A 21265-nucleotide genomic window follows, 5' to 3' on the forward strand; every position below is an offset into this window, starting at 1 on the left:
GATGATGGTGATCGTCGTCGCTATGATGGTGGCGGTCGTCGCTTTGATCGCACACCCACTCCCTATGTGGATACCGACTGTCAGATATGCACTAAACATGGCCATCCTGCTAGCAAGTGTTGGTGGCGCTACTCAGATGACAAGAAGAACAAAGATGATCGTGAGAAGGGTGCTAATCATGCCTCATATGGTGTTGACACAAACTGGTACACGGATACAGGGGCAACTGATCACATCACTGGCGAGCTAAACAAGCTCTGATACCATGAAAGATTGCTGCAATAGCCAAATTTTTCATAAGTCCGAACTGATGGAAAGAGACTAGGCAGTGTATTTATATTCAACAATGGCAATGCCATGCTGGCGGAGCGGCGGCCACTGCATTTGCCAATGCGAGCAAAGAGACGTAGAGGATACTGGGCCTCTCATTTGCGTTGGCCAAAGTGAATACTATGTGGCATTTGCAGGCTAAAGATCGACGAGGGCTGCGCACTGGTGGTCATGTGCGAGTTTGCGATGGCCATTATCACCTCCTCCGGTCGGGGCTTGCTCGAAGGCTCTTCGTGCGTGCTTCGACGCACGTGCATGTCGGCAGGCCGTGCGAGATTCTAGACTGCTTCTTATCCGTTCATCGGCTGCTAGCTGCTCTAGAAGCGGAGGCGGAGGGAAACGTGGAGAAGAACGGAAGAAGAGCGACGTGGTTACCATGATCGTCACACATTCGCTGTACAGCCCAGAAATATTGGCATATCATTCGGCCCATCCCGATTGGGTCAATTGGAACGCATAAGCGTCTCCTGCTCTCCACTGAAAAACATATACACCGCCTAACGGGCGGAATTCCTATATGCCGACCAGGTCGGCACCGCACATCCCCACGCGCGGTGTGGGCCGGCCCGGTTAGGCGTTTTTTCCTGTTTCTTTCTTTTTTTTTTCCTTTTTTTTCTGTTTTCTGTTTTTTCTTTCCTGTTTTCTTTTTCACTATTTCTTTTTTTCTCACATTTTATTTTATGTTTAAAAATAATTTTCGGAAATTATAAAATTTGAAAAATGTTCAAGTTTTGAAATTTTTTGAACGAATTTCGAAATTTGAACAAATTTTTAATCTTGAACGAATTTTGAAATTTGAACAAATTTTAAGTTTTGAACGATTTTTAAAATTTGAACGAATTTCGAATTTGAATAAATTTTTAGTCTTGAACGAATTTCCAAATTTCAGAAGAATTTTGAATTTTGAACAAAAAAAATTCGAACGGTTTTTGAAATTTGAACGAATTTCGAAATTTGAACAAATTTTAATCTTGAACGAATTTCTAAATTTCGGAATAATTTTGAATTTTGAACAAATAATTTCAAACGATTTTTAAAATCTGTAGACAGAAAATTTTAAACGAAATTTTCAGAAGCGATTCTTGGCGAAAGCAAATGATCAGAACCAAGATTATGGGCCAGGCCCAAAACGCCAAGGGGGTGTGCGGCACCTCACCTTCCACCGACTAGATCGGTGTAAAGCAGCCCCCCTAACAGGGACGCCGCACCTATCTCCCGGTCAGCAGCGTGCTGGAGCCAGCATCGCCTGAAGGCGGTTGCGGGTGGGCCGTCTCATTAGTACGTCAGCTAGGCTGAAATAATGAACTTTTTTTCTCTATTCTGTCTATAATCTTTTATATCTCAAGATTTTCCTTGCACCAGGTGAAGCCACATCATCGGGTATTCATCCTCACGTTCAACGAAATCGTTAAAAAAAGGCCGACCTTCGCAAAAAGAATACAACTCGCTCCGCACGTGACAAGTGGCGCGCTGTGGTGCTAGAAAATCCCTGGGAAGTGGTCTCCCTGCTCGCCACATGTCACAAGGGGAAGCAAAGTGGGGATTAGGGAGGAGAGAGAAGAGAGGGCGAGGCTGAGTTGCGCCAGCTTTTCTCTTTTATTCCTAGATTCATTTTTTCAAAATAAAATATCTTGAGAACCCTAAGTCCAAATTACGAACCGTTTCCACTTTTGAGACCTCTCGTCGAGATCTTCAAAACTAGATCCTATGTTAATAGGTTTCGTGATAATTTTTTCGTTCTTCCTATACTACTATGGTTGTACTCATGGTGTCTACCTAATTGTAATCGCGTTTCAACTTATAAGTACTTTTGTTTTTTGTGTATTTAATGCAGTTTTTCTCTTTACTCAGTAACTGTACTTATTCGTGTGCGCTAATATACCTATGCTTTTGTATCAGTACTTACTCGTATGCAACAGCTGGACGTACTTGCATCTACAAAAGCAAGACACGCTGCATGCTTCATACGTAAGTACATTAACTTGAAGGAAACCCCCGCTGCATGCTTCACGTAAGTACATCAATTGAAGGAAAGCCTGGACGTACAAACGTGTGAGACCTTCAATACGTTCATCTGTGCGTACTCGTAGGCTGGTAGGTATTCATACGTATTTGCCGGCTTGCGTCGCTTCGCGCGGAGTACAGCGCTCAACTGGGTGGAGTACTACGCGTGGCTGGTTTGGATCGGTTGGGTCGCTCTACTCGCGCGGGGCTCTTCCCCAGCTGACACGTATCGAGGCGAGCGTCGTTCGCTCGCGTGAGGAGTCCTTCGTGAAGGTTGGCCTCCAAGCAGTGATACCCCACGTTCAAGCATTCGGCTCGGCCCCAGCTTTCTCTTGCATGGGCTGCTCAAGCTTTTTTCGATAAAGGATGCTTTATTACTTAGAACAAGCAATTACATTCAGTCTCTGCATAACCAGGATGCACACAACCGTTTATATGTCTCAAGCCAACGGTCGGAAAAAATAAAACAAGGCGAAATACATATCGAAACGATGAATTATATGAAGCCTAAGGATTGGGTGGGGCTTCAATCCGTAGACTATGCTGCCACCCATGTAGGGAAAAAATATCCCTCGTCGTAGCTTTCAATCGTATACAGACATTCGTAAACAGGTCCCGGTTTCCAAGTCGCTGAAGAGATAACCACAAACGGAGAATACATGTACATCTGTAGATGACCTGCAAAATGGAGCAATTTTTATCATTGAAAATCTTGTCATTTCTACTTAACCAAAGCGCCCAGATAACTGCTAGCGCCCCCACCCTAAGAAGCAACTTAAACCTTGAATCGATATCATGAAGCCGATTGCCAAAGACTTTGGCTACACTAGTCGGAGAATACAGTCTAGACGCTACTTGAATGACTGACCATATAGATCTCGCAAATTGGCACTGGAAGAACATATGTTTAATAGTTTCATCATGATGACAGAAAACACACCGTGTACTTCTATGCCAATTCCACTTAACAAGATTGTCTTTGGTGAGGATAACTCCTCGACGAAGATACCATCCAATTTTTTTTATTTTTAAAGGTATTTTCATATTCCAAATTTTCTTATTATTATCTACTGGTATGTCAGAATGAAGGATCGCATTGTACAATGATTTTACTGAGAAAGTTCCATCTACATGAAGATTCCATCTAAATTCGTCCGGTTCAGGCGATAGTTGTATATCTCCTAGCCTGTGAATAGGGAATTCCATGCCAATAACCTTTGCCCAAGCAAGACCCGTCTGAACGTCACATTCGAAGGTGAGGTAACCATTACCGTGGCAATGGTATCACCTTTGCGACGAACAATACTATACAAGGCAGGATACTGTTTACTTAAGGGTGCATTGTCTAACCAAATGTCTTCCCAGAACCGTATCTGTGCTCCATTCTTGATCGAGAAAGTACCTTGGCGAAAAATGACATTTTTATCGCCATGAGACCAGCCTAGAAGTGTGAATCCCCAGGTTTCCAAACCACTTGGGATAACGTCTTTGAGCCGATATATTTTCTCCGAAGAATACTTTGCCAAATCCCATCCTCGGTAAGAATCTTAAACAACCATTTACCTAGCAGTGCTGAATTCTTGACCTCCAGGTCATGAACTCCAAGCCCTCCTTGATCTTTGGGACTACAAACTATACTCCATTTAACCAGTCGATATTTCTTTTTCTCGTTGTCCCCTTGCCAAAAGAATCTAGATCGATAGTAATCGAGTTTATGCAGAATTCTTTTTGGTACTAGAAAGAATGATAACATATACAGTACCATATTTGTTAGTACCGAATTAATGAGTACCAATCTTCCCCCTAGGGACAACAATTTACCCTTCCAACTACTAAGGCGTTTTTTGTAATCTTTCTTCCACTATTTTCCATTCAGCGATTGTGAGTCTCCGATAATGAATTGAAATACCCAAATAGCGAATAGGAAATTAGCCTTGCCCACAACCAAACAACTCTGCATACAGAGTCGTATCGTTTTGGGCATCACCGAAATAGAATAATTCACTTTTATGGAAATTTATTTTAAATCCCGACAACTGCTCGAAAGCCGCCAAAATTAATTTCAGATTGCGAGCTTTTTCGAGATCGTGATCCATAAATAGAATTGTATCATCGGCATATTGGACGATAGATAAACCACCATCAACCAGATGTCGTATCACACCTTCAATCGGACCATCAGACTTGGTCCGCTCTATGAGTATAGCCAGCATATCCGCTACAATGTTAAACAACATTGGTGATAACGGATCCCCTTGGCGTAACCCCTTTCGTGTTTGGAAATAGTGGCCGGTGTCATCATTAACCCGGATTGCCACACTTCCTCCATACACAAAATCATTTATTAGAGCACGCCACTCTGGAGAAAAACCTTTCATCCTAAGAGTCTGCTGTAGGAAAGACCACTTGACCTTATCATACACCTTTTCAAAATCTTTAAAATAACCCCATGTAATTTCTTAGTATGCATCTTATGTACCGTCTCATGCAAAACCGCCACTCCATCCAGGATATTCCTTCCTTGCATGAAGGCGGTTTGTGAAGGCTGAACAACATGATCTGCAACCGTATTAAGTCTAATGGTGGCCACTTTCGTGAAAATTTTGAAACTTACGTTTAAAAGGCAAATATGTCTATATTGTTGAATCCTTTCTGCCTCATTAATTTTCGGTAACAAAATTACTTCACCAAAATTTAGACAAAATAATTCTAGTTGTCATATGTGCAACGCACTGAACAAATCTAGAAGATCCGATTTAATAGTATCCCAGAAAGTTTGATAAAACTCCGCTGGAAAACCATCTGGACCCGGTGCTTTGTTGCATTCCATTTGGAACATTTCCTTCTGAACCTCTTCCTCAGAATAAGGTGCGGTCAGTAGGCCATTTTCAGAGCTCTAGGTTTAGGAAACGGGGAAAATGGGTAGATCGTAAATCTCGCGACTAGTAACCGTTTGAAATAAATCTTGTTCCGCACAAATAAATATTGTTGTTTGATTTCTAAATTGCCTTGATAAATCTAGTTTTATTATAGGTTTAATGATATGGAGTAGGAAAGTATATAGGTGCATCCTTGGTAGTTGTTCTGACATTTTGTTTTGGTTGCATGCTGTCAAATTGATTGCTTATATTTTGTACTTAATCTCAAAGCTCACCTTGCTTCATGTTAAGCTTGTGCAAGCAAATCAGTTTAGATTTTGGTTGTGAATTTCGGGGACGAAATTCTTATAAGGTGGGGAGTATGTGATAACCCGAGTTTTTTATGTTAGTAATTAATTTTGAGTTAAACAATGATATGCTTTTAAGTAGTTTATTTTGCTGATATATTTTGTTTAATTGCTAACTTCATGTGTTAAAGTAATATACATAGGTATCCATTTAAGTATATGCACTTAGGTGGGGAGTTTCTACATACTTAGTTGCATGTATATATACGATGTGAGAGAGAGCTAATTAACAATCATGTTGGTTTTGCATGCATACATCTGAGTTTGCACTGTCGTTGCTCTAGCTAGTGTAGAAGTACAAGCTAAGTAAAACTAGTAGTGGGCCTCGATCTGAGGATGTGTAGCGTACTCCACTCCCCAAACATTGTACGTAACCAAAAACATTCTCTCTCTTTGCTACAGTTGAGAGTCGACTCCCGTTCTCGAGTTCTCCTCCGGATCGACTCCGGCAGCGCTGCCGCTTGGAGAAGAGATGGAAGGGAAACTCGTATCGTTCAGAGTAGCAGTAGGCGTTTCAGCTTCATGCTGGTGTTTGGCTTGATGCCGGTAGGTGGGAACGGAGCGCTGGGTCTCGGCCGGATCTGGTGCTGCATAGGGTTCTTCCTTGCCGCGCTGAAGCTCCAGAGGTTTGATGTCTACGGGTGCTTCTATTCTTATAGACAGTGTTGGGCCTCCAAGAGCAGAGGTTTGTAGAACAGCAGCAGTTTTCCCTTAAGTGGATCACCCAAGGTTTATCGAACTCAGGGAGGAAGAGGTCAAAGATATCCCTCTCATGCAACCCTGCAACCACAAAGCAAGAAGTCTCTTGTGTCCCCAACACACCTAATAGGTGCACTAGTTCGGCGAAGAGATAGTGAAATACAGGTGGTATGAATAAGCAGTAGCAACGGTGCCAGAAAAGTGCTTGCTGGCGCGTAGTGATGGATGGTGATATAGCAGGCAGTAGAAACGCAGTAAAACAGTAAACAAGCAGCGATAGCAGTATTTAGGAACAAGGCCTAGGGATCATACTTTCACTAGTGGACACTCTCAACATTGATCACATAACAGAATAGATAAATGCATACTCTACACTCTTGTTGGATGATGAACACCATTGCGTAGGATTACACGAACCCTCAATGCCGGAGTTAACAAGCTCCACAATATTCAATGTTCATATTTAAGTAACCTTAGAGTGCATGACAGATCAACATAACCAAACCAAGTACTAACATAGCATGCACACCGTAACCTTCACACTATGAAAGGAGGAATAGATCGCATCAATACCATCATAGTAATAGTTAACTTCATAATCTACAAGAGATCACAATCATAGCTTAAACCAAGTACTTCATGATGCACACACTGCCAACATTACATCATGGAGGAGGAATAGACTACTTTAATAACATCACTAGAGTAGCACATAGATAAATTGTGATACAAAACTCATATGAATCTCAATCATGTAAGGCAGCTCATGAGATTATTGTATTGAGGTACATGGGAGAGAGATGAACCACATAGCTACAGCGGAGCCCTCAGCCTCGGGGGTGGATTACTCCCTCCTCATCATGGAGGCAGCGATGGCGGTGAAGATGGCGGTGAAGACGGCGGTGGAGATGGCTCCGGGGGCAATTCCCCGTCCGGCAGGGTGCCGAATGCAGAGAGTTCTGTCCCCCCGAATTGGAGTTTCGCGACGGTGGCGTCCCCCCGTGAGTCTTTCTGGAGTTTCGTCAATTGGTACTGCGTTTTTAGGTCGAAAGGGGTTTTATAGGCGAAGAGGCGGCGCAGGAGGGCTGACAGGGTGGCCTCACCCTAGGCCGGCGCGGCTAGGGTCTGGCCCGCGCCGCCTTATGGTGTGGTGGCCCCCTGGCCCCTCTCCGACTCTTTTTCGGTGTTCTGGAGCCTTCCGGGAAAATAGGAGGTTTGGCGTTGATTTCGTCCAATTCCGAGAATATTGCCCGAACAGCCTTTCTGGAACCAAAAACAGCAGAAAATAGCAACTGGCCTTTCGGCATCTCGTCAATAGGTTAGTTCCAGAAAATGCATAAATATGACATAAAGTGTGAACAAAACATGTCGGTATTGTCATAAAACAAGCATGGAACATCAGAAATTATAGATACGTTGGAGACGTATCAGCATCCCCAAGCTTAGTTCCTACTCGTCCTCGAGTAGGTAAACGATAAAAGGTAATTTCTGAGGTGACATGCTACCATAATCTTAATCATACTATTGTAAAGCATATGAGATGAATGCAGCGATTCGAAACAATGTAAATGCAATGAATAAACAATTGAATCATATAGCAAAGACTTTTCATGAATAGTACTTTCAAGACAAGCATCAATAAGTCTTGCATAAGAGTTACTCATAAAGCAATAAATTCTTAGTAAAGGTATTGAAGCAACACAATGGAAGATTAAGTTTCAGCGGTTGCTTTCAACTTGTAACATGTATATCTCATGGACAATTGTCAATGCAAAGCAATATAACAAATGCAATATGCAAATATGTAGGAATCAATGCACAGTTCACACAAGTGTTTGCTTCTTGAGATGGAGAGAAATAGGTGAACTGACTCAACAATAAAAGTAAAAGAATGGTCCTTCAAAGAGGAAAGCATCGATTGCTATATTTGTGCTAGAGCTTTTATTTTGAAAACATGAAGAGAGCATAAAAATAAAGTTTTGAGAGGTGTATGTTGTTGTCAACGAATGGTAGCGGGTACTCTAACCCCCTTGCCAGACAAACCTTCAAAGAGCGGCTTCCATTTTATTTTATTTTTGGGTGGCACTCCTTCCAACCTTTCTTTCACAAACCATGGCTAACCGAATCCTCGGGTGCCTGCCAACAATCTCATACCATGAAGGAGTGCCTTTTTATTTTAGTTTTATTATGATGACACTCCTCCCAACCTTTGCTTACACAAGCCATGGCTAACCGAATCCTTCGGGTGCCGTCCAACAATCACATACCATGGAGGAGTGTCTATTTTTATTAATTAATTTGGGACTGGGAATCCCATTGCCAGCTCTTTTTGCAAAATTATTGGATAAGCGGATGAAGCTACTAGTCCATTGGTGAAAGTTGCCCAACAAGATTGAAAGATAAACACCACATACTTCCTCATGAGCTATAAAACATTGACACAAATCGGAGGTAATAAATTTTGAATTGTTTAAAGGTAGCACTCAAGCAATATACTTTGGAATGGCGTAGAAATACCATGTAGTAGGTAGGTATGGTGGACACAAATGGCATAGTGGTTGGCTCAAGTATTTTGGATGCATGAGAAGTATTCCCTCTCGATACAGGGTTTAGGCTAGCAAGGCTATTTGAAACAAACACAAGTACGAACTAGTACATCAAAACTCACATAAAAGACATATTACAAGCATTATAAGACTATACATCGTCTTCCTTGTTGTTCAAACACCTCACTAGAAAATATCTAGACTCTAGAGAAACCACTCATGCAATCCAAATTTTAACAAGCTCTATGTATTTCTTCACTAATAGGTGCAAAGTATATGATGCAAGAGCTTAAACAAGAGCACAACAATTGCCAAGTATCAAGTTATTCAAGACATCATACCAATTACTACATGTAGCATTTTCCGTTTCCAGCCATATAACAATTAACGAAGCAGTTTCAACCTTCGCTATGAACATTAAAAGCTAAGAACACATGTGTTCATATGAACCAGCGGAGCATGTCTCTCTCCCACACAATCATTTATTCAAACAAAAACAAAAACAAAAACAAATAGACGCTCCAAGTAAAGTACATAAGATGTGATGGAATAAAAATATAGTTTCAGGGGAGGAACCTGATAATGTTGTCGATGAAGGAGGGGATGCCTTGGGCATCCCCAAGCTTAGATGCTTGAGTCTTCTTGAAATGTGCAGGGATGAACCACCGGGGCATCCCCAAGCTTAGACTTTTTACTCTTCTTGATCACATTGTATCATCCTCCTCTCTTGACCCTTGAAAACTTCCTTCACACCAAACTCAAAACAACTCATTAGAGGGTTAGTGCATAATCAAAAACTCACATGTTCAGAGGTGACACAATCATTCTTAACACTTCTGGACATTGCCCAAAGCTACTGGAAGTTAATGGAACAAAGAAATCCATCCCACATAGCAAAAAGAAGCAATGCGAAATAAAGGCAGAATCTGTCAAAACAGAACAGTCCGTAAAGACGAATTTTATTGAGGCACCAGACTTGCTCAAATGAAAATTCTCAAATTGAATGAAAGTTGCGTACATATCTGAGGATCACTCACGTAAATTGGCATAATTTTCTGAGTTACCTACAGAGAATTTTTCCCAGATTCGTGACAGCAAAGAAATCTGTTTCTGCGCAGTAATCCAAATCTAGTATGAACCTTACTATCAACGACTTTACTTGGCACAACAAAACACTAAACTAAGATAAGGAGATGTTGCTACAGTAGTAAACAACTTCCAAGACACAAAATAAAAACAAAATACTGTAGCAAAATAACACATGGGTTATCTCCCAAGAAGTTCTTTCTTTATAGCCATTAAGATGGGCTCAGCAGTTTTAATGTTGCACTCGCAGGAAATAGTATTTGGAGCAAAAAGAGAGCATCAAGAAGCAAATCCAAAACACATTTAAGTCTAACATGCTTCCTATGAAGAGGAATCTTGTACACAAATGAATTCATGAAGAACAAAGTGACAAGCATAAGAGGATAAAACACGAGTAACTTCAAGATTCTCAACATAAAGAGGGGAAACTTAATATTATTAAGATGCATACGACCATATTTCCCTCTCTCATAATAACTTTCAGTAGCATCATTGATGAAATCCACAATATACCCATCACTTAAACATTCTTATCATGGTTCATATGCATAGAAGTATCATTAAATTTGGCATAAGAAGAGTTATTCTCATTAATAGTAATTGGAGCAAGATTATTATCAAGAATTTGAACATGGTAAACAAGTTGCATATTAAGGGAACTGTTTTTGGTAATCCAATCATGACTACGACAAGTTTCATAAGGATAGTTAGAACCTATATCATAGCATTCTTTATAATAATCATCAGAGATCGGAGGCACAGTGTCATCATAAGAAATATAATAGTTATCTTTCACAGTCGGTTTATCTGTGTCCATACCATCATTGTTATTAGAAGGAGATGTATCAAGAACATAATGACCAGTAGCAAAAGGATTTTCAAACACCTCTTCCCCAAGCTTAGAGCTTTCTATATCATTATGGGAGGAAGCATGGATAGCACTGACACTATGGCAATTATTATCATCATCATTTTCAGAATTAGTTTCGTAGATTTGCAATATCAAAAGTAGTGTGCTCATTCAAATCATGATTGCTAATGTATGTAAAGGGCATAGGAAGATCATCGTATTCAGATTCATTATCACAATAATCATTAGGAGCAACATACTTACGGTTACCTAGCGTTATCTCATTCACGCGGGGATACGCCGTTACCTCTTTCTTTTTATTCTCCTTCTTCTTCTTCTTCTTCTTCTTCTTCTTCGTTCCCTTCTTCTTCTTCTTCTTCTTCTTCTTCTCTTCCTTCTCCTCGTTCCCTTCTTTAGGAGGAAAAGGCTTGAAGGGTGGCTTGTCCGCATAACCTGATTTACTTTTAGAAACAATAGAAGAAACTTGGGAGGATTCCTCCTTTCCATTAATTAGTTCAAAACACATAGCGGTCCTATCATATTTTGGCAAGGTGTCATCTTCTAAAATATTTTGTATGTAAGTATTTATATGACTATTATCAATGCAATAAGAAAAACACCCATGCAGGACATCATCAATATCAAGATCACTCATATGTAACAAAGAGATTTTTCTCGACAGTTCTTCATACCCCAAAAATAAAGTAAGTTCATCATGCTGATTAGGAGTAATTTCATCATCACAATACAAATTTGCAGCACTCATTGGGTTCAAATTATCATTGGAGGAGCATTGAAAATTAAAATGACCCACTTCATGGCAAACTTCACAAATAAAAGGATAGAGGGCACAAACTTTTTTACCAAGATCATCTAGAGCCCTAAGCCACTTTCTAGTTTTTTCATTAATATGATGGATGCCATATTCATCTTTGATTTGATTAATTCCACAAGGTCTATGTATTCCACAAAAATTAACATGCTTATAGGAAATAGCATTCTTAGGAGTTTGAGCATGCTTATTGCAATAATTAACAACAATTTCATTCTTCATGCAAGCCTCTTTAAAAGGTTCATGATACTTATCAAAATTCTTTTTAGGCAATTCAAAATGAGAAGCAAAGGCTTTATAAAGATTTGCAGCAACTTGAGAGTCAAGACCATAAGTAGCACTCATATTTCGAAATTTATCGGTATCCATAAAAGCTTCAATGCATTCATAATCATAATTTATACCTGACTCTTTACCTTCATTGTTCTCCCATCCTTCAGCGTTCTCCTTAATCCGATCAAGAAGATCCCACCTAGCTTCAACCTCCTTGCTTGTGAAAGATCCCTCCGAACACGCGTCCAGATAGTCCTTGTGTTGTCCTGAAAGCCTCGCATAAAAATTGTTAACAATAACATTACAAGGGAGCTCATGAATGGGACATTTGAGCATTAGTGACTTCAGTCTCCCCCACGCTTGAGAAATACTCTCTCCATCACGAGGATAAAAGTTATAAATATAATTCCTATCAATATGCTCTTCATGAGGAGGATAATATTTAGAATAAAAGAGAGATGCAATTTCCTCCCAACCAAGAGAATGTCTATTCTCCAACAATTTATACCAATGCGCCGCTTTACCAGACAGCGAAACAGAGAATAGCTTCTTCCCCACTTCATCCATAGAGATACCTGCACACTTGAATAACCCGCATAATTCGTGCAAAAACAGTAAATGATCTCTAGGATGGACAGTTCCATCCCCTTTATAGTGGTTGTCCATAACACGTTCAATAATTTTCATAGGGATTTTATATGGAATACTTTCAGTAGGTGCATTTAAAATATCACAAGCATCATTAGAGTTATTGCATATGGGAGATAAAGTATTATCAGAGCAAATTTTCTCCCCTAAAGATGGGAAGCTAAAAAGATCACAAAAACTAGCTTCCCCAAACTTAGACTTCTCCATAGCATTAGCAGTAATTGCATTCATACTAATAACATCGCTACTAGCATGCAAATAAGGTTCCATAGGTTTTTTAATTTTCGCATCAAACAATTCTAAATCAGGAAAAAGATTAAAAAGCTCACCAATTTTTTTGTTGTTTTCCATTATGCCTAACTAGTGAAAATAAAAACAAGAAACAAAAAGATGCAATTGCAGAATCTAAAGGAAATAGCTTCGAGCACAAACACAATGGCGCCAGAAAAGTACTTTACCTGGAACCAAAGTATGAGTGCCTTTTACCTTTCCTCCCCGGCAACGGCGCCAGAAAATAGCTTGATGTCTACGGGTGCTTCTATTCTTGTAGACAGTGTTGGGCCTCCAAGAGCAGAGGTTTGTAGAACAGCAGCAGTTTTCCCTTAAGTGGATCATCCAAGGTTTATCGAACTCAGGGAGGAAGAGGTCAAAGATATCCCTCTCATGCAACCCTGCAACCACAAAGCAAGAAGTCTCTTGTGTCCCCAACACACCTAATAGGTGCACTAGTTCGGCGAAGAGATAGTGAAATACAGGTGGTATGAATAAGCAGTAGCAACGGTGCCAGAAAAGTGCTTGCTGGCGCGTAGTGATGGATGGTGATATAGCGAGCAAGAGAAACGCGATAAAACGATACACAAGCAGCGATAGCAGTATTTAGGAACAAGGCCTAGGGATCATACTTTCACTAGTGGACACTCTCAACATTGATCACATAACAGAATAGATAAATGCATACTCTACACTCTTGTTGGATGATGAACACCATTGCGTAGGATTACACGAACCCTCAATGCCGGAGTTAACAAGCTCCACAATATTCAATGTTCATATTTAAGTAACCTTAGAGTGCATGACAGATCAACATAACCAAACCAAGTACTAACATAGCATGCACACCGTAACCTTCACACTATGAAAGGAGGAATAGATCGCATCAATACCATCATAGTAATAGTTAACTTCATAATCTACAAGACATCACAATCATAGCATAAACCAAGTACTTCATGATGCACACACTGCCAACATTACATCATGGAGGAGGAATAGACTACTTTAATAACATCACTAGAGTAGCACATAGATGAATTGTGATACAAAACTCATATGAATCTCAATCATGTAAGGCAGCTCATGAGATTATTGTATTGAGGTACATGGGAGAGAGATGAACCACATAGCTACAGCGGAGCCCTCAGCCTCGGGGGTGGATTACTCCCTCCTCATCATGGAGGCAGCGATGGCGGTGAAGATGGCGGTGAAGACGGCGGTGGAGATGGCTCCGGGGGCAATTCCCCGTCCCGGCAGGGTGCCGGAACAGAGAGTTCTGTCCCCCGAATTGGAGTTTCGCGACGGTGGCGGCGCCCCTGGAGTCTTTCTGGAGTTTCGTCAATTGGTACTGCGTTTTTAGGTCGAAAGGGGTTTTATAGGCGAAGAGGCGGCGCAGGAGGGCTGACAGGGTGGCCTCACCCTAGGCCGGCGCGGCCAGGGTCTGGCCCGCGCCGCCTTATGGTGTGGTGGCCCCTGGCCCCTCTCCGACTCATCTTCGGTGTTCTGGAGCCTTCCGGGAAAAATAGGAGGTTTGGCGTTGATTTCGTCCAATTCCGAGAATATTGCCCGAACAGCCTTTCTGGAACCAAAAATAGCAGAAAACAGCAACTGGCCTTTCGGCATCTCGTCAATAGGTTAGTTCCAGAAAATGCATAAATATGACATAAAGTGTGAACAAAACATGTCGGTATTGTCATAAAACAAGCATGGAACATCAGAAATTATAGATACGTTGGAGACGTATCAAGGTTGGAGCTTGGAGTGATGGGGAAGGCCACGGTTTCCTTCAATAAGGCCATGGCTTGTGACCTCTTCTGGATTCGACAGCTATTGATGCTTATGCTCGCTCCGGCCGGCCAGGGTGGCGAGGGGAGAAAGGGCGGAGGCGTGAGGATCTGTTGGTCCAGAAGTTGGTGGGGATCGCTGCTGCTAGTTGGAGATACACACATGGTGGCTTTCAGCGCCTCCATGATCTTTGGCCAACAAGGCGGCCTCTCCTCGGTGCCGATGATGGGGCACCTATTCAACCTCCTATGGAGGCCCTTCTTCAGCGGATCGGAGTCGGCAGTGTACTTCTTGTCCATCCCAAGTGGCAGGTTCCCCGGTGATGGAGAGGAAGGCCGGCGGCGTGGTCTGCTCAGTCGATCTGGTGGAGGAAGAAGATCAGGATCCGATTGCTTTTTCACTTTTTGTTCTAAGGTCTTCTCTGCATATTCCGAGGGCCACGTAGTAATATTCGTTTTTTCTGTAGTCCTCTATGTATCCCACCGATTATGATAATGCAGCACTGGGGGTCGTTCGTGGCCCCTATCCCTGTTCAAAAAAAAAAGTAAAACTAGTAGTAGTACAAGGTATTTATGACAATTAAGACTACCTACAATGGGAGTATCATAGGTAGTATCATGCATTCCATGCATGCAAAATGCTGATGTGGCAGTGCAATTAAGGATGAGAGAGAGTGTACTAGTATCATAGGTAGATACCGTATCATAGCACATACTACCAGAAAAAATAATGTCAAGTAAATCTTGTACACATATTTGCATTGAGATTCTACAAAACAATTAATATATGGAGACTATGATACTAGTATATGATACCATGCATTGTGGAGATAGTAACATGTAGTACTATCATACCCATGAACTTCTATATGATACTATGCATTGTGACTAGTCTAATACGTGGTTGTGCGCATAAGAGGCTGTGTTGGCTTTAACTAGCAGCTTAGTCAGCAAAGTAGCCACGTAGAATCACTGCATGGTATCCACGAAGTTGCAATGGGACGTTTTGCTTACTTGCAAGGACGGGTGGTCAGCGTTTCCCTAGCAGCGTCGAAGCGGCAAGGTTCAGATATTTTGCTGCTCTTCGTCGGTTCGCAAGTCCTATAAATAGCTGCTCCTCCACACATACAAGATTTAATCGGGAGAGCAAGTGAAAGAAGGCCAGGGAGAGTGATAGAGTTTTAGCTAGTGTGAGAAAGAGTGCGCTAGAGAAATATAGAAAGGGAGGTGCTGCCGATCTAGGACAAGATACTGCCAAAGTCTAGGGACCCTGCTACGCAGTGCTATAGCACTATATAGTCTACCGGAGTGCCCCCCTGTCCGAATCGTTTTCTTTCCCAAAATAGAAAGTGGTCCCGCCCGTGGTCCCGTCTGCTTTTCCAATTTGGACCGGCGGGCCAGGACAAAACGCTACGCTCCAAAAAAGTACAGCTGCCCGTTGGCTGGCTTGCAGCCAACAATATCTCACCGTTGCCCAGGCCCAAAGACAACTCTGCTTATACATCCCTGTCCCCAAACCCTATCTTCGACCTTCTTCCTCCTCCAGCCGCCAAACAGCTTCATTGCTGGATACTAAACTCCAGGATACACAATCCAGCCAACAAAAATACATCTGGAGTTGAGCAAACGTACCAGGAGACAAATCTGCAATACGATCTGAGAAAAAACATCATCTAGGTACACTATCTGCTTACCAGTACAAATCTGCAAGTTTTTCTTCTCTTCTCAAGCTCCTGAAGATCTCCTCCAACTACCAGTTCCTGCTATTACCAGTTCCTGCTATTACATGTACAAAATCCTATTACCAGTTCCTGCTATTCTAATCTCTGATGGATTTCTACTCAAGCTCTCAATCCCAGAGCTGCTTTTGTACACCTTTGTACATCTAACTCAATCTACTAGCACAAACTTGCTGTCATGAACTGGTAAATCTAGAGTAGTAGCTTTGTACAAAAAGCATGAGAGAACACAGATGTATATTTGTCTGTTATGGGGGCAACAGGTATGGATTTGGAGCATGTAAAAAAACAGGATTTTGCAAACACAAAAAAGTAATTTGAACCTGTGAATGCATAAATGATAACATTTGTTTCTGTAAAAATGCTGTCTTACATGGTCTTTCCCTACAGAAGTTGCAGATGCATTGTCTGATTACATGTGCATGTAGAACTGAATAACTGAAATACTATTTTGCACAGGCATGTAGAAAGAATCATAAAACTGGCAAAATAATTGATGTAATTTTGCACAGGCTTGTAGAAAAGAATCATAACTGGAAAATAACCATGCACAGCTGGTGTAAATTGCACATGCATGTAGAACTCCAACTTCATTGTCACGAGTAGGGCATCGACGTGTCACTGTTGTACTCATTTTTCATGGATACATGTGCATTAACACCAGAACATGGTAGCTAAAAACAAAACTAGAGTAGATACGAAACATATTTGGTTCTGATTGCATCCAAAATCCATGGAACTTCATTGTCTATAACCTAAAGACGAACCTAAAAGAAGGATTTTAAGCCTTGTTCTTTCCAGCTAGTTGTTGTTGGAGAATGACATCAGTTGGGTGGACATCCAAAAACATCAGTTGATGTAAGCTGTGCAAAAAAAAGGAAAGTTACTGTTAGTGGGCATGTTATTCTCAAAGTATACATAAGAAATTAAAAATCAGAAGATTTGAAAAGCAACATTAGTTTTGTAGATAACTGAAATTATTACTAGTACAAAAGCACTGAAAAAACAAACAAACTACTATGTATGTAAAATGTTTCTACATTTGTATTGTAGCATCTGGCTAGTTTTTACAATTGCTAGTTTGGTTTGTTTAAGGAACCAGTAAGTTGAATTACATCTTATTCTCTATTTTCAGACATGGCTGGAAGAAGTGCTGCTGTTGGACTAGATCTTAATGAACCTTTCATGGAAGATGATTCAATGCTTGATGATTTGGATGAACAACCATGCAGCAGCAGTAAACCAACAACCAGAGCAGAAGGATCGAAAAATTCAGAGCAAAGCAATACCGCAGCAAATGCAAATACAGAGCAATGCAAAACACGAGCCAATTCAAATCCAGAACATAGCAAGCATGTAAATTCATAGCAGAGCAACATAGGTGCTTCTGCTGACACGGAAGCTACAACCGGTCACACACTGTCAAGTGATGATTCAGCAGGTGATGATGATGAAGAAGTTCAGTCGACACCGTGCAGTCAAACTGAAATCCAAACACCTTTCCCAGGGATGAAATTTGATACATGGGAGGAGGCAAAGATGCACTACAACAAATACGCCCATAAGATTGGATTTTCCATCAAATGTAGTACATCGAAGAACTCGACTCTTGATGGCCAGAAGGACAAGCAATTGTTTGTTTGTAATAAGAGTGGGAAAAATGAGGACATTAATCAGCTAGAAGCTCCACCGGTTCGGAAGAGGAACCGTACCATCACTAAGAAAACTGATTGCAAGGCTAGGTTGAGAGTAAAGAGGAAAGGGCAGAAGTGGCATGTGACATACTTCATAGAAGAGCATAATCACAAATTGGTTCAGAAGTTCTCCCTGAAAAAGTACTTGAGGTCTCATAAAGGGATTCCCAAGGAAGAGAAGGATTTTGTTAGGATGTTGCACAAGGTAAACCTGTCAGCTGGTAGGATTATGAGGATAATGGGAGAAGTGTATGGCGGGCTAGCTAATGTACCGTATGACAGCAAAGATGTGAGCAACTTCATGGCTACCATTGATGAAGAACATAAGCACAAGGACATGTCAATTTTGCTTGCTCATTTTGCGAAAATGAAGAAGGAAGATCCAGACTTCTACTTCAATCTACATACAGACCATGCTGACAAGGTTGACCGCATCTTCTGGGTTGATGGTGCTGCAATAGCGGCTTACAAAAACTACAGTGACTGCCTCTCATTTGACAGTACCTACATGACAAATGAGTACAACATGCCGTTTGCTCCTTTCATAGGTATCAACCGGTACGGCCAAACTATACAGCTAGGCTGTGGTTTTCTAAAGAATGAAAACGTGGAAAGTTTTGTTTGGTTGTTTGAGGAATTTCTTGAAGCTATGGGTGGACTACAACCAGATAATTTCATAACCGACCAAGATGCTGCTATGAGAACTGCAATTCTTCAATGTTTTCCAGATTGCACACACAGAAACTGTAGGTGGCACATCATGCAAAATGCACAGGCTGTGTTGGGTAATTTCTTGTCTAAACATGAGGACCTAAGGCAGGAACTGAATGAAGTAATAGACTACAGCATGTCAATTGAAGAGTTTGAAATGAGGTGGGCAGAGATGATTATGAAACACAATGTATCTGACAACACTCATCTGAGTGATCTATATCATCTTAGAGCCACATTTGTCCCAGCATATTTCAAGGAACGCTTCTTCCCTTTCCTACAAACTACTGCTAGGAGTGAGGGGTTCAATGCAGTGTTGAAAAGATATATTAGCCCACACAACAGCCTACACAATTTTTTCGAACAGTACTTGAAGTTGCAAGAGAAAATTGATGTTGCAGAGGATTCAGTTGAATTTAAGGATGAAGACAAGATTTTCAGGCTATGGGGTGATTATCCATTAGAACAACAAGCTTTGGATGTGTATACGCACCCCATCTACCTGCGTTTCCGAGCAGAACTGCGGAAAGTTACGTCCTACAATGTCCAGCATGTTGATGGCCAAAATTATGATGTTATGCCAATTAAAACTTATGTTTACGGATATGGTAAGAACAGATATAGGGTTGAGGCTAACATGGAGACTGAAACTTACAACTGCGAGTGTTGCAAGTTTAACAGAGATGGTTTGCTATGTTGCCATATTTTTAGAGTTATGATACAGTTGGGTGCTACTGAGTATATTCCAGAAAAATACATACTGCGAAGGTGGAGAATGCTTGAAGATACAATAGTTGAGGAGAAGATGGAATTGCCAAAAGTCCCATCAGAAAGGAAGCCAACTAACAAAGAGAGGCAGCTTATACGTTATGGTACTCTGTGTAATGAGTACACTAGAGTCGCTAAAATAGCATCAACTTCTGATAAAGGGAAGGCAGTAGCAGACAAATACATGCTAGCTTTGGAGAAAGACTTGTTAGCAATGAAAGCTGCAGAGTCTGCAAAGCGGAAAAATAAAAAGAAAGGTAATGCAACTCAAGATGAGGCACCAGATGTAGGCAATGTTGGTCATTCTGGGCAAGGTAGCTCTACAAAATTTGATCATGTTGAAGATCCAGAGTATGTTTCAAAACAAGGTCGACCAGCAGAAAAAAAGGAAACAATCGGGGTTGCATTTGAAGGCTTCTAAACCTGTGAAGTGCAGTCTCTGCGGGTCTAATCAGCACACTGCAGCTTCATGCAAAAACAAGATAACCCCAGTACCGGAGCAAACAGAAATAGACTTCTTCCGTAACATGGTCTAGATGTATAAAATGTTTTATGTTTTGGTAGTTGGTGCATTAATCTATAATGCAAACAGTCATTGTGTTGAAACATTACGATTTGAATGTACTTTGATCTGCAATTTAGGTTGTTGCTACATAATGATGACAGTGCAATATCAATTTTATGCCAAACTGTTGTTCTTGTTGGTAAGTAGATTTATGTATAATACGTAGAAAATCATTACAGAAGGAGAACATCTTATTGTGTGGGTATGTAATGCACAATAGTCGTCAAAGGACGAAAGATATGATTTGCATATAGGCATTGAAAAAATAAAAGTAGCATCATCCACAGTAAATTTTCACATTGTGGAAGTAAAATCGGCAAAGCTATCCATTGCCATACCAGGGGTAAGACCTTGGCTATCAACTGTTGAACAGTAGTTCTTCCCAGTTGATCAAGTTCTCCTGACGGTCCATCCATTTTTTCAGAAACAGCTTCCTATATGCTGGCATGTCAGATGCTTTGATTGGTAGCATCCTTTTTCCATCCCATGATTCAATGAACTTTAGCACAAAGTAACCACAGTCGTACCTAGCAAAAAGAAACAAAAACAAATGCTGAGAAAACATTTATAAAAAAGAGATGTAAGAAAAAATGTGATGAAGAAAATAGGGTTGACAGACAGAAAATTTACGTTGTATCTTGTTTTGTGGTTTGAATGAAGACAGTCTTATATGTGGAGATGTCAATCTTTGACTCACTGTAGTTGACCTGCCAAAAATGTTTGATGCTTCCTATGATATTGCGAGCATCTGCCATAAGACCCTTGTTCCCTTCATTCCTTATAGAATCCATGACCTCGAACCTCCCTGACTTGAGGTTGAGCACAATTAGATAATAATGCGCAGTCATCACATCTTTAATTTCAGGTGTCAGATCTTGTAGGACGGAGAACATTATCTGCATTCGCGCAAAAAATGAAGGAATGTAAGATAAGAATTAGGTAAACCTGCAAGGAGAAACATGTGACAACTAGATTGATGAAAAACAAAAAAAAAAGCCTTTTAGTGATAGATTGTGGACTTACAAAGTCCTTGTGGTCTAGGCGATGTGATGGCGTGCATTGAAATGCTTTCCTGACAGTTCTGTCCAAGTTACATGTGGCACTCCTGAGTTTTGTCTGCATTTCAAAAAATGCCATAAAAGAAAAAAGAAGTAAGTTGCTGACAAATACTGTTAAGACATCTCCAAGAATAAACATTCCAGTATAAAAGGACGAAGGACATGTTATTTTACTTACA

General features: G+C 40.9%; 1 protein-coding gene and 1 long non-coding RNA gene across 2 annotated transcripts; both read left to right on the top strand.

The window, feature by feature from the left end:
• Window positions 1–5855: 5855 nt before the first annotated feature.
• Window positions 5856–15064, top strand: LOC127307021 (uncharacterized). Its single transcript, XR_011747414.1, has 2 exons — window positions 5856–6186; window positions 14516–15064. It is a non-coding gene; the product is annotated as an uncharacterized lncRNA (long non-coding RNA).
• Window positions 15065–17799: 2735 nt separating this feature from the next.
• Window positions 17800–19884, top strand: LOC127310255 (protein FAR1-RELATED SEQUENCE 5-like). The gene has a single exon (XM_051340939.1). It carries the CDS (start codon window positions 17800–17802, stop codon window positions 19882–19884), a length of 2085 nt encoding a protein of 694 aa, XP_051196899.1.
• Window positions 19885–21265: the final 1381 nt, after the last annotated feature.

Source organism: Lolium perenne, chromosome 6 (genome assembly GCF_019359855.2).
Source record: "Lolium perenne isolate Kyuss_39 chromosome 6, Kyuss_2.0, whole genome shotgun sequence".
NCBI lineage: Eukaryota > Viridiplantae > Streptophyta > Magnoliopsida > Poales > Poaceae > Lolium > Lolium perenne.